At 39.5% G+C, this 14871-nt stretch overlaps 1 protein-coding gene across 1 annotated transcript; it reads right to left on the reverse strand.

The window, feature by feature from the left end:
• Window positions 1-898: 898 nt before the first annotated feature.
• HSPB3 (heat shock protein family B (small) member 3) lies at window positions 899-4449 on the reverse strand. The gene is made up of 2 exons (XM_005241994.4): window positions 1593-4449; window positions 899-1154 (listed from the first exon to the last, which is right to left on the reverse strand). Exon 1 carries the CDS (start codon window positions 2061-2063, stop codon window positions 1614-1616), a length of 450 nt encoding a protein of 149 aa, XP_005242051.2. The 5' UTR covers window positions 2064-4449; the 3' UTR covers window positions 899-1154; window positions 1593-1613.
• Window positions 4450-14871: the final 10422 nt, after the last annotated feature.

The following is a 14871-nucleotide window of genomic DNA, read 5'->3' on the forward strand; positions in this document are numbered from 1 at the left end:
ATAATAAATAAAATTCAAGAATTGGACTACCCACTTTTCTAAAATCAATTGCTTTGAATATCTTCAAATCTAAACAACCATGACATAAATCTTTCTAATGGATGGACACATGCAGATACACAAGCTCAGGGCTTTCATTTTAAACTAAAGGAACTCTCTGGCTTCAGCTAGTGAGAGCCTGGGTTTTCTTCATCAGATTTTTCTCATATTCTTAAAATTGTTTTTGTATTCAGTTTCATTTGAGTATGTTTTTGATTTGTCCAAACAGCAGATGGCTATCATAAAGAGTCTGTATTTAACTTGGCACTTTCCATTCCACATTCTTTACTATTCATAGCACAGCAGTCATACTCATCTCTAGTACACATAAAAGGAGGCAGTTTGACTTGCAGCTGCAGATCTCCTCAAATTTGAGTATTTACAAACTCACTTACAGGTCTATTTTTTTTAAATGTTGAGAAGACCAGATACTAGATATAGTGGGTGGATTTTTTTTTTTCATCCCTACCATTTTCATGAAATGAGAGGCACTCATTGAGAAATGAAACCTGTGTCTGTAGTAAGGAACCCGGGCACTTAAAATTAGGTTCATGTAGAGCCCATGCTCATATAGGGAGAGTAGGACTGTACATGGGCAGAAAAATTTGCTCTTAAAAACACACTTGTGGCATCTCAGCCTAAAATGCCAAGCAACATGAAGAATATAATATTCATCTCATTGAAAAACAAGACTACCTAAAATGCGTAAGAATAAAGGCATCCATGCTAGAGTAATGCATTTTTATTACCAGGTCTTCACAAGGAAGAATTTGTTCCTTTTGGGTATTTGAAAGCAATATATTTTTTCTTCAGTTGCTAATAGATAGCAGAATATGTTAAACAAGACCAATTTTCTAAATGTCTTTGAATGTTTTATTTCAGATTAATTTGTCTTCGACAGGAAGTATCATTTACTATGTTTTCAAGCAGATAGAGTCAGTGATTACTCCTTTTTCTTTTAGTCTCAAACATGCAACACACTTCTAAGTAATCTTCCACATTTGGGTGTTTGTTTCTGGTTTTGGTTTGGTTTTTTTTTTTGTATACAAGCTTGAATGGTGGAAAGAAGGTTTTTTTCTTGATGGTATCCTTCAGTTTGTGTGCTTTTCCAGAGCCTAAGGGAGAAGAATTTAATCTCAAAAATTAGAAAACAGATTTTTTTAGTATGTATGTTAAATTTCCATAAGACTTAAAACCTGCCTATTGCTTCTTTGATGATTATCATTATGTATAACAAATGCATATTCCTTAGAAATATAACTACTCCTACTGAACTCACAAATGTGTTTTATTTTCAATATCAAATAGATTTTTTTTTTTCTCTTGCTGTGACTAGCCTAAGTTTTCTACTGTCCAAAAAGCCTGGCTTTCCAACACATATGTAGCTGCAGGCAAGCAGTCTAACATTTCATATCAAACAATAAACACAGCATACTGAATAATAAATACAGATTTTCCTTTACTGTAATATAAATACAGCTACATGCTTACTACACTCTACAGTGTTGCTTTAATGATAATATTTTGTTATATTAAGAATTATTTTATCTCACCAATAAACTATGGACAAGGTTCTAATTCTCTCCCACCGAGTTCTTCATTTCAACAACCAAAATGCCATCGTGGCAGAAAAGCGCAGACAAGTCTTTGTTCTCCACTCCATCGGGTAATTTGTATTGTCTGGTAAAGCTTCTGGATATGAAACCGTGTTCGTCCATCCTGGGTCCATGCTGGGCTTTGATCAGGAGCCAGCCTTCAAAAGTCTGAATAATGATATCTTCAGGTCGAAACTGCACAACGTCCAGCAAGACCCGAAAGCGTGCGTTTTCCTCCTCCGGGACACTATTCCTGGCTCCATCTGTACTTTCAGTGACACACCTTCTGCTGCTCAGTGCAGCTGTAGAAGGGCCCGGCAAAGCATATAAAGAGTGGTCCAGCCTGTGCGCTTCCAGCTCTTGGGCAGCAAACTGCTCTTGGTAGCGTACGGGGGTTTCCACCCAGTGCCTTATAACAGCTTCTGCCATGGCCAAGGCAGAACGATAAGCGGCTGCTCCTGTGGCTTTGGGGAAACTGCAGAGTCAGAGCAAACTCTTCCCAGTCATATGCCTTACCCACAGGCTAGTTTGTCGGCTGATGTTGCCGTTTGCTTTTAGCACAGGCAGAGCTTAACATTTAATAGGGTGTGCTGTGCTCCACTGCCAGGAGACTTGTTTCATCTTTTCTCCACTAACAATAGAGCACTATTTATAGTGCTGGGGTCTTGAGTGGCTTCAACACATGCACATCTTTCATGTGTAACCAGCAAAAGCACAATTTTAATGCACCTCTGATCACTGCAATATTGTGCTGCATGTCATTATGAATAATGAGCAAAGAGATTCATTGATTTAAATGGAAGGTTAATGATTCTGTTTTTCCAAGGGGTATGCGGCAATAGATATAAACTCTGTATTTCTTCTAACTGAAATACTGAGGGAAGAGATTTAAATAGCTTGACGGTAGGAAGGGAGCAGATTTCATGTTAGGTGAACTGTGAAATTATTGAGCATATTGGACTTCATTGCGGAAGTTGTGCACATGTGCAAAACAGCCACGGTTAACCCTGTTGTTTGTGGTAGGAGGGAACTGTAACAACCCCTGCCCAAAGAGGAGGTTTGAAGGGCTATGTCTGCAGTCTGAGTGACCTACAAACACAGCACAGCCTTCTCCAGTGTGCTAGGGGGTCAGACTCAGACCGCAGGGAGAATTACAATGAAAGCTCATGTGTCACAGCTTCCAGGAGACAGCAGACTGATTTTACCCCATCAGAATACTAAAAACAACTCGAAATCCTTTATGCTATCACATTGTACCAGCAGCCTTCATCTTCCGGGGCTTAAGAGCTTTAATCTATGATCCCATCTACTGCATGTGTCTGGGGAGCAGGACTGATGACCTCAAAGGCTCTCTGTGGTGTCATCTTCTTGCCACTCTGTGATCTCAAGGCAAATAATGCCTACAAGTGTTACTAGTTTGGTTAACAAGACCTAAGAGGAAAGAGGAGAAAAAAGGGAAAAGCATTACCAAATTGTAGTTTGTTTGCTAGAAAATCCCCCTAGCTGGGCTTGGCAATGTAAAGCAGAACGCACAATGGCAACTGATAGTGAAAACTGCTTATTTCCCTGAGTTGCACTGATGCTAGAAGTAGTCTAACAAGATTCTTTTATTCCTTCTTGCTTGGCTATTTTCATTCAAAGCTCTGTCTCTCTTTCGTTTTTACATCTCCCATTACCATGAAAATGGCAAGTCAGTTTATACTGTATCTTCGTTTGCTAATGGACTCATGAAGGAAGAGGCAGCTGAATTTCGATAGCTGTCAGAAATGAACCTCTGTATTAAGTTGATAGCAGAGCAGGATTACCAGACATAGCTATAATTAAAGTTCTAAGGTTGCTATTTTATTTTAAGCTCATGAAGGCTGCATCATAAGGTAAGGAAATTTTCAAAGGCAGATCAAAGTTCAAGATAACTTACATCAATGGCCAACCATTTAATGTATTGTGGGAAAGGAGAGTTGAGCTACTTTATTTAACTATTGGCTCTTCCGTCAAACTGTCCTCCAGTAAGCATTTAAAAATGCAATTCCAAATGTATGGCTTGCTAAAATAGTGATAAAAATAATCTGGAACATTGCCAGTTATCTGTTCAGCAGCTGTTTTCTGTTTTGCTAGCCAATAATTCACTTGATGAGAAAACTTTAACCCTGAAGTGAAGCAGTATGTCTGGTAGGTTGTGAAATTGTGCTTTTAGAGACTGCTGAAAGTTATTGCTGTCCCTACTGAATTCTGTGGTGACAGTCTGACTTATTTTACTTCAATTTTGCATTTCATTAATAAATGTTCTGCACAGGAATATGGCATTATTTTTAAATTTATTTTATTTTAATTATTCCCATCTTCTCTGGAAAAAAGTAAACTTGCCTATGCTTACACTTTAAAGGAAAACAGAAATTACCACCTCAGTGCAGCTCACTGTGGGAAAACATTGTCTATTCCTAGAAACTGTTGCATTAGTCTTTCAAATGTTAATTCATGTTGTTCATGTTAAGTATACTTGGAACTGTCTGTCTGGTCCAATTAGCACAAAAGATGCTTTGAATATGTCATGGATGGAAACATGCACTTCACCTTCAAGAAAACAGCAACGATGCATTTATTCATATAATACAGTGAGTTAACAAAGTTCAATGTTAATGCAACAGTGGTTTAACAAGATTCAACGGCAAGGTACACTTGAGTATTTACTGCGCAGAGGACAGGGTCAGACAAAACTGTCAGGGAGACCCTCCCACTGAGTGATGAGGTTCAGAGAGGACCCCCTTGCGTTCTAAACTGCTGCTCAGGGGGGAGTTTAGGTGCGGCCAGATCCAGACTTAGTCAACAGTTTAAATCTAAAGAATTATATATGCGCAATCTAAGATTTCGAAGTTTAGCGTGCCATTAGCCACTTACCAAGAATCTGTTGCGGCAAGGAATCTCGCAGCCCCGAGGAGTAACCTTGAGAGGCATCCCTGTTCAAGGGGAGATACTGGCGCGCAGTCCCCTACCATCAGAAGAGATCAGTGGGTCTCGGGCTGTCCAGTAGCTATGGAGTGAGATGATTGACTTATTTGCATACCGACTGCAGAGGTTAGTTTCTTACAAACTTGGCTTGAGTCAGAGCTTGACCAGCACTGTTAGGTGGGCGCGCTGTTCAAATGAACCCTTGGCTGTCGTGTTGTTATCTGTCTCACCCAAATCCACTTTGAGTCGGATGCAGCCGTCACGACCAGACAAATCCACTACGACCAGCACTGGTGGTCATCACTTGAGCAGGGTTATGGGAAATAAAGGTCAGCTGGGGGGGAGTGGTGGGCAGGGGGAGCACACCACCATAGATACCCTTTAAATGTATGTCATATACAAAGCTCTACAAAAGTTTATAGGATTCCTTTCTACTCTGTAGGACAAGGAATCAGAAAGATGTTGGTAATGAAGCTGTGTAGTTCTTTCTGCTCTGCTATCCTGCTCCTCAGTCCCAGTTCTGTCTTCTTTCTGTTTGCCACCTAAGGGCTCAGGAATTAGCACTGTCTTTCTAACCTCCTTATTGCTAATATGGATAATTTTTCAACAGTAGAAGGAAAACACCCTTGAAATGCAAACATCCCAACAATTTAGAATATATTTTGAGGCTTTCAAATTTAAATATGGATGCAGTGCTGCAATACTGAGGAACTTTTGGTGCTGCTGCTGCTATACTCCTCACACACCTATAGCATACTTTAGTTGAGCAATGCATTTTAATAACAGTTGATTATTGGGGTCATTTTAAACCTTCAGAGAAGATCCCACAGAGGCAGGATTGATGTCCTTAATTGCCATCTTAGCATCTTGGTCTTTCTTTTCCAGTTTTTCTGTGCATGTGAAGGCCTCACACCCTGCTGTGCAGCAGGTGGGAAATCACTGTCCGGTGTGGGAAGAGTTGTGGAGCTGTGCTTTGCAAAGCTGAAGCGAGGCAGTCAGTTACCACGGCCTTGCACTTGTCAGCCCACGCTCTGTCTTGCGTATCGCACGGATTTGTGGCCTCAGTATCTGTTGCAGATTTTTAAAGGAAAGAGATGGGAGCCACTGGCAGTCTGGCTGGGAGAGCGAGGGTGCCCGTCTCTGTGGGTCACACCGCCATCTAGTGGTGAAATTGAAAATAGCTGCGAGAAGGAGACCCGAGGCAGCCTGCTGCAGGCTCGTACCAGGCGGCACTACCGACCTGAGATACTTGTACACAAAGACAAACTGAAGGAAGAAACACACAAGATTTTCACTTACATCAGGCTACTTTCAAGCTAATATCTTCTTTCTCAGTTTTTTTGGAGGAGGGGAATAAATATTTGATTCATCTCGAACTCATGGAGAATATAGAAAGCAGACACCCTGCTGAAGCTGTGCTGTAGATTGCAAAAACCTAAGGTGCACAGGCTCATGAGAATAACACATTTTTGATGCACATCTTAAAGAAATACAGATGCATCCTGCTTGACAGAACTTTAAAGTAATAGACTGCCTTGTTGCAATTCTCTGCATGCTTGATTCCCCAAAGAGAATTGTGCATTTCAACTACCATCGCAACTTGGTAAGTGCTGAAAGGGGAAAAAAATGAAAATGCCAGCAGGATGAAGAGAACAAGAACCCTTCTAGTGAAACCTAACAGGCTAAATTCAAATGAGAGCCATGTAACTATCTGAAAATGAATTTAGGCAGAGCACTGCAAGTATCAAAGCACCCAAGGATGCCACTCATGACCTACTTTACATGTCATTCAAAAGAGATGCTGTCACCTCAGACCTGGCAATACATAAGAAATTTAAGGAAGAGTGGGACTTGGTGGCTTTTACCAGTGCTGGGTCTGTTGTACCCAATATGGGAGTTTTAGCTTTGTGGTGATACTGAAGATCTGGATAGTAAATTAAAATGTAAGAATTGAATGTGCAGCGACATTTCTGGAAACTGGAGAGCAAAGAGCTATTTTTCCACATGGTATGTAATATATTTTTGTACAGTGATAAAATTATTGTCTTCTACTTGTGTCACTTAGACTCCATTACTCCTTGGAGCTGTCCTTTTAGCTGGATTGTTACTTGTATATGTAATCTCTGAAGGAATTAAAAATGTAACCACAACTACTGCAAGAGTCTAATCAGCAGATATCAGGTGTTGTGTTTTCAAGAAGTAATGAGGGATTATTTTTTTAGTAATGCCTTATTCCAATCACATGGTATTTGTATTGGTTAGTGAATCACAACATAACTCTTTCTGCAGCAAGGCTTCATGCTGTGTTATAAAAGTTCTTGCAAGTTGTAAAGGCTGTGTTGTTACACAGGCAGCTTAACTGAAGGAAGGCTTCAGTCCATGGCTCACATTCTCCAAAACCTGGTGTCCTGGTTTCAGCTGGGATAGAGTTAATTTTCTTCTTAGTAGCTGGTGCAGTGCTGTGCTTTGGATTTAGTATAAGAATAAAGTTGGTAACACACTGATGTTTTAGTTGTTGCTGAGCAGTGCTTATTCTATGTCAAGGACTTTTCAAGTTTTCCACATTCTGCCCGTGAGCAGGTGCACAAGAAGCCAGGAGGGAGCAGAGCCAGGACAGCTGACCCAAACTGGCCAAAGGGATATTCCGTACCACAGAACGTCATATTCAGCACATAAACTGTGGGGAGTTGGCCAGGAGGGGCCAACCACTACTTGGGGACTGGCCAGGTATCTGTCAGAGTGGTGAGCAAGTGTATTGTGCAACACTTGGGGTTTCTTCCGTGGATTTTGTTCCTCTTTCTCTCCTTTACTATTATATTTTACTTTGTCTCAATTATTAATTTTTTCTTAACTCAACCCACCAGTTTTACTTTTTTCTGATTCTCCTCATCCCACTGGTGGAGGAGGGGGAGCAAGCAAGTAGTTGCGAGGTACTCTAGCTGCTGGCTGGGGTTAAACCACAACACCTGGAAAAGGCTGGATCTGCCCAACCTCTTGGAAAATCTCCCCAGGGCACAGATGCTCACTTGTAACTGTAAACTTGATCTTCTAATTGTAGGGGTCTCTTGCAGAAAACTACTCTGAGCTCTTGCACTAAGAATCAAGTGTTTGCTCTTTACATTGGGAAACTATGTAGGATATGTAAGTAAGCATGGAAGGGACTATCAATTTGACATGTTACATCCACTATTACAAGACTTTTTTTGACATGTTAAGATGATAGAAGGTCAGATGAAGGATAAGGATGACAGATGACAGAACCGCAGCAGCTGATGTTGGAGCAACATCTTCACAGCATAATGAACAAATAAAAATGCAACTTGTATGATGATAACGATTTTAAAATTTCAAGTTACTAGGAAAGTTACTGAACTGATGTCATGGAACTCTTTACAAGTATTTGCTTTGTTATTCACATGGCTTGTTTTCTAAACATTTTTATGTCTGTTATAGGCAAATGCATCTGCGCCTCACAAATTCTTGAGGAACTCCTATAGAAAGCAAACTATAGTATTTTATTTAGAGTCATAATAATCTGTTCAATTCTTGCACACAGAACAGTAGGGAGGAAATGAACAACTAAGAGAATAAAGTGCCTAAGGGCTTGGAAGCTCTGTTTTGCCACTGAAAGGCAGGATCTAATGCACTCTTGCTGTAGAAAAAATCTTATTTTTCAGCAGTTAAAGATTAACTAGTGTTCCAAGAAGGCAGCCAGTTTTCAGGTTTCCTCCTCCTCTGCCTCACTGAGGTCTTGACTTGAGACTCAATAGGAATATCTCAAGGCAGTTGAGTGCACTAAGACTGGTGTATTTATTTTGGATCCATTTAAACTTCATAGCAAGTGCTCACTTGCTTATTTAGGATGTGAAACTCCTGTTCCATGGATCAGATCTTCAGGTTTGCAGGTTTTGAGGTTGACCACTTCAGTAAAAATAATAGAAGTACTGAAAATCTCACCTACGAGGTTCTGTGAGTAGGAATACTTCTGCTGTTTAAAATTAGGCACTCCCTAAGGCTTCTAGGGGTAAGGTTTGGAAAATCTAGGACCTAAATTGCTCATAAAACATGATAACCTGTAACTAGCACAAAACCCTTATGATCTCATTTTGTTCAGCTTTTTCTAAGGAATGTAAGACTGAAGTTAAATATCTAGAATGAATTGAAGACCTCTGGTGTCCTGATGCTCTGGATATGTTTGTCAAAATAATTACTTGCCAGAAAATAATTGAACTTACTAAATGAATATTGAGATTTAGTATTTTCACTAGGTTCAAGTGTTGGAAGGGACTAAAGGTCCTGAACTGAACACACTTTGTTGCTCACTGGAGGGTGTGTACACAGAAAAGAAGAAAGCAAGTAGTAATCAAGGTTTGTCAAATGGATGCATATTCAATAGAAACAAAGATGTTTTTGGCAGATTTACCTTTTGCTGCTGTTAGTAAATGTAATGGTATTGCTGTCCTGTTTGTATGGCTAATGATCTTGCTTTTGTTTCATTTGCCAGCAGAATATTAATTTGCAAAGAAAACACACGAGTGCTCATTCTAGGCTTAGCACACTATAATACTATTAATGGGCTTTGTCTACAAAGAGCTTTTACGGGATGAAATTGCTTGAGTTCAATTTAAAATTAACAATTGTAGACTCACCTCAGACCTCTCTTGGGGAAAGTTCATACTGAAATGGAATTTTCCATGCTTAAGGACTGAAAAGGAGGAACGGGACAAAAGGATTAAATATTTATTTTTATAATGCTGTACTGTAGAAAGAGTAAAAAAAAAATGCCTCAGAGACTTGTTGGACATTAATATGAAAAAATCCTGCAATGATACTAAGTGAGATAAGTGGCTGTGTGTGCTAATGTGCTAAACGGCATATATGAAAAATGTTAAGAATACCAGTGGGTAACTGCAAACAAAAAAGCAAAGCAGTAAATTTATTGATGGAGTTAAATGTTCTTTAAACCATCAAGAAAATAATGTTCTTTAAATGATCAAGAATATCACAATATATATATACTGCTTACTCTATAGATGTTATAACTCACACTTCCATAGTAGATGTTAGTAAGACAGATGAGATTTTTAAAAAAGTAAATCCAAGGCATGAGGCTTTCTGAGTACAGATCGAAAGAAAATTCAAAGCTGTTTGTGTAAGTGTGCCCAGATATTACTATGAATGTGAGGATTACCACTTGAGTAATGACAAAGGAGCTTTGGTTGTAGTTTCTGACAAAAACCCACATAAGACGGATTTCAAACGAGCAATCCTGACCAAACAAACCCGGTGCCAGTGAGTACTTCACTGACTAGATCTTAGATCACTTTTCCCTTCATCACAATTTTTGTCTTTTTCTTAAATCTATGCTTTGTTAGTTGATTTTTGTCACAGGAGAAAAAAAGTGTTTCCTTTTCTACTCTAGCTGTTTCCGTTGCACTAGAAGTGGGAGATGTTTAAAAGCCTTGTTTATCTCCCAAAATATCCTTGATGACTATAAGAATTCCCTTGCTGGTGGGGTGTTTCTGCTTTTTAGTTTATTTGGTTGTTTGTTGGGATTTTTAAAATCAAATCTGGAAAGAAGAGGATCTTTAAAAGATCATTTGTTTATGAATTCTTGAAAACTGGGGTTTGAGGGGTAGATTCTCTGTTGGTTTACAAAGGGTCCTGTTCATAAAGCAGACTACAGGTACTAAGAAATCCCTAAGCCCACCTCTTAGCCAACAAGAAGCTAGAAGCTACAGGAGTTCAGGAGTTAATTCAAAGTTAAAGTTAATAGGAGCCTGTTTACATGTTTGGATCAAATGGTCAAAAATTTACTACCTTCTCAGATTGCAATCTTTCCAAAGAGTATGCATAAAAAACAGGTTCCTTCCTTCCTTCTCATAGCTTTTCAGGCTGTCCTGATGTTTTTCTGGATAACATGCAAGGGAATCAGAAGAGCTGACTTGGAATACACAACTTTCGTACTCACTGAAGTAAAAACTCCTATAGTGCATTTTAGCAGGTAGTGGGGGTGCTTATTACAGCATTAACTTCTAGACAGAGATTTTCACACTCCTCACGATCACATAAAGGAATCTCCATTATAAGATGCTAGACCTGGCCAAGGTAACAGAAGTCTGTTAAGAATCTAGATCTTTGATTTTAATTATCTTTATGAAAACTTCAGATATTTATACTTAAAGTTTACATTTAAAGATAAATAGATTTTATTTAAATATATATGTATATTTATAAAAATATATTCAAATAAATAATATTTAAATATAGATACATATTTATATTTATTATAAGCAAGTTTGATACAGTAAAATAGCATTGACAACAAGTGTTAGCAAAAGGCTTTATTTCAGTCTTTAACTGAAAAACAGAAGGACAGCTGAGTGTGTATAATTAAGTACAACTTGCGTAGTATCTGCTTTGCAGGGAAATTCAGCTAAGACAGTGTGTGACCACAGTCTGAAGAGTGTATGATTTTCTCTCTTAACTACATACTTGCAATCTCCTGTAAATAATAATGTGGAATATCAGCTAGTCATGTATGGTTTGTATAAAATAAGGAGACTATAAAAACACCCAAGCATTCTGCCTATTTGTAGTGTGTTATTACATTTTACTGTAAAGCATATGGAATTGGTCTCATTCCAGAGTGTCTGCAAGTCTTGATGCGTATTTAACAGTGCAGATCTACTGCAGAAAGTCTGTCAGAAGGGAGCCTTACCCGGACAGAAATCCAGTCACACATTTCCCCATCCTGAGTCGTCCCAAAGCAGGTAAATAGAACCTGAGAAGCGAGAGGCTGTGAGGAGTGCTGAGAGATGCCCTGATTCAAGACAACTTGCTTGTGCCCATGAACAGAACAGCTTTTTTAGGGTTCCTTGCTGATATTTAAAATCAGTGATTTGGCACCTCCACCGTTGCTTTGAATCCCTTTGGTTAGAAAACACTAAATGAACTTTTTAATGTAATAATACATTGTGTTTTTAAATGCAGTGACTAATCATGATCATTTCAGACAAAAGCAGTTAATACAGATATGTCCTTGGCCATAGTAAGGGCAAGTTCACTTCTAATGTAATAGTGAATTAACATCTCTATTAATTTTGTACATCTTCCCAGTAAAAACAAGCCAATGACAGCAGAGCATACTCTGTTCCTTCCAGACTGAATCCTTGCCTGCCAGTGACCGTCTTCTGTCCTCCAGGGCAAGGAAGCAGTTGTTCCTTCGTTAAATGGCAAAAAGCCTTAGGCATGTTTTGTGTGAAAAAAACATTATATATATATTTCACATCCTTTAAATGTCATCATTAATATACTAGGGAGTTACAACAGGCTTTGCCTGTAGCTGTTTTCTACACCTGATTTTACACAGTGCACATAAGCAGGATTAAATTTTTTAAGTAGCATACTGCTGTACTTCTGGTTCGGTCAATAATGTCCTTAACTCTTGCTACACCATGTTTTTCCCCAAAGGATTATATGCATTTCACTCTAACTATCATTTTGCCTGGTTTGGGAGGGGAAGAAAAAATTCTCAAAAATTTCATTCTGCAGGGAGCAATAAAGAACATGAACCATGTATATACTGTTACATGTTCTAGAAGCTGACAGAGACATCTCAAAGCCACTGTACAAACACCGCTAGTATCCAAATGGCTCTGCGAAATGTAGTGATGGCAACGAAGGCTTCCTCGACCGTCCTCCAAACACTCCAAGGAAAAAAGGGCCTGGCTAACAAACCATTCAAGTTTTACTCATGGAAATCGGTTGAAATCTGTGGAAGCTTTTTTTCACCAATACCAGTGGCTATAAGCAAAGGTAACTTCCAGGCACAGCCAAAGTAAACAGCCTGTGACCTTGCTACCTATTTTGCAAGATCATGCTGGGGGTGACGCTGGGGTGTGTGAAGCATGGGCTGTTACTGTGGGACCAGCTGGCCAGTGGCTGCCCCTGCCCTGCCCCTGCAGCTGGGTGAGTGCTTCCTCTGGGGGAGGAAGAGGAGCAAAGAAAAGGTCTCTAGGCTTTAAGATGGGAGTGTGCTTTGGAGGGAGGAGAAGCCACTGAGAAGTAGGGGAGGCAGGAGGATGTGTCCTATACCCTGTCATCCAAAGGCACGAGGGCTAGCGAGTATCTGGAGAGACTCCCCAAAGCCCCAGAACTTCCATCATTCTTCTTTCTTTTTCTATAAGCCCACTTCTTTCTTTTTCTATAAGCCACAGACCTGGCTTTTTCCAGTTATCCTTCCCATTGAAACTCCCTAAACTTACTCCCAGTTCCTCTTTCCTTGCTTTCAATCAGTTCTAAGGAACAAAACCCTCAAATACACTGGCTGAGCCCTGCCATCGCTCCACCGCAGCAAAACCTGATACTGATTTTTCTATTTATTACAGATTGATCTTGAGCTTCTGAGACTTCATATAATCATCTCTGACTCCCTGCAGGTGTCTACTCTGGCCTGAGAGCTGAAATATTGTGTTCCTCCTGTAGTGTTCTCTAGGTCAATGGATTTAAAAAAGCACAATCCCAGTACGTTATATCACACTGTATTCCAATACCTAACTGTTGCCATTTTCCTCTGTTTAAAGGATACAGAAGACCCACCGTGTTCTGTTAGAGTCTGTTTTCACTCCTGGACAGTGGCTTCCAGTCATTCTGGAACAGTGTTACTGGAAGGGTCTTCCAGGCAGGGAAGTATATGGAGTAGAGAGAGCTGTCAGAGTGATGGCATTTCAGGGTCAGCTCCCCATCTCCCATCAGATGGTGTTTTGCTGTCTCTCATTAAAAAAATATTCCATGTAGAGAGCAGCAGTGTCAGATCTAGTCATACTCATGTAGCCCAAGTTCAAAGATAAAATATATATTCCAAAAATACACAAGCTACATGTGCAAAATGTATCTTTTGATCAAAGTGCTAACTATATGGCAGGTAATTGTATCACCTCATTTCCTTTTGCAGTTTAGTTTTAATTGTACCAACACATACAAGCTACTTCACTTGTCGTTTCCCTCTTGGCCATGGATGGGGTATACACTACCAGAGTGCACACACATGACACAGTATGGCTCAGAGCACTCGCAGTATATGAATTCTGGACAGCCAGGAATTCAGGAACTGCATTGTTCTTTCAAGTCTCCTAGTTGTAAAAAATGAGTGCATAAGGCCTATGGAAAATCCAGTTGAATTACCAGGAAAACCTCTGAACAAAACCCTATCCATGAAGGTCTCCTCTTGAAAGCAGTTTTTATTGGGAACATGAATTAGGTCTTCAGATCAAATACCTGGATCTTTGTAAAGAGGGGTATAGGCTTTTCTGCTTTCCCTGAGACACAGAGTCCAGTCTTCCAAAGAGGAGGTGCTCTCATTACTGCTGTAAACACTGGTTATGCTGAAGATGCAAATACTGGATGTGAATACTGCTCATATTTTTTAAGTAGCTCTCTGCATGTGATTTCAGAACAGGCAACCATTCTCATTATGAAGACCATCCGTTTTGCATAGGGATCCTTTCTCATTTCCACTCACATTATCAGATTAGTTTCTTAAAAATCTGTGACATAAAATAAATGGTAAGAATTTGACCTGTGCGTTTCCAAGAGGAAGTCAAATTACGAAAAAACTTAGGAAGAACCGTCTAAATGTTCTTCTCCTATAAACATTTGAACTCAGGTCTTTGAACTTATTGGTAACTGAAGCACATGCTTAAGCATCTATTGAATAAACTCTTATAAGGCAGTATGCTTAACAGCCTGCTATGTTCAACCTTAGTTACTCATCACAACCTTAGAAAAGACAACGGTTAAACTTGTTTTGACATAAAATGATCCTACCTTTCTCCTGTAAGTGGACCCAGTACCGAAATCACTTTGTACGAATTACAGCATTTGTAGAGTAGCCACTAGTCAACCAAACCACTTTATGGAGAAAGCAATGTAACCCGTCCTGAGTACCTCCAGAGTTATATTCCGTGTGTTAAGCTTCCAAGAGCAGTCCGTGTGAAGGTGGAGGTGATTATACAGATGTTTAAGCGGAAGCTCCCAAATCTAGAAGGCATGGTGCTTCAAAAACATTTGGATTACCTTCAGTTCATATTATTCCTACAGCACAGATGCCATTTAGATTTGTGTATCTGAGTTGCTTTTGGAAACCAAGGAGACAGCTGAGGGATTCAAAAACTCCAAGTTATTTACTTAATAGCCCCACCCAGTACAGAGAGATTAGTGGAGCTGAAACACCACTTTGTTACACACATTTGCTTTCCTTCTTCGATTTTTTCCAGTTTTCTTCAGTTTC

The sequence above is a fragment of the Falco peregrinus genome, chromosome Z, assembly GCF_023634155.1.
Source record: "Falco peregrinus isolate bFalPer1 chromosome Z, bFalPer1.pri, whole genome shotgun sequence".
Lineage (NCBI taxonomy): Eukaryota > Metazoa > Chordata > Aves > Falconiformes > Falconidae > Falco > Falco peregrinus.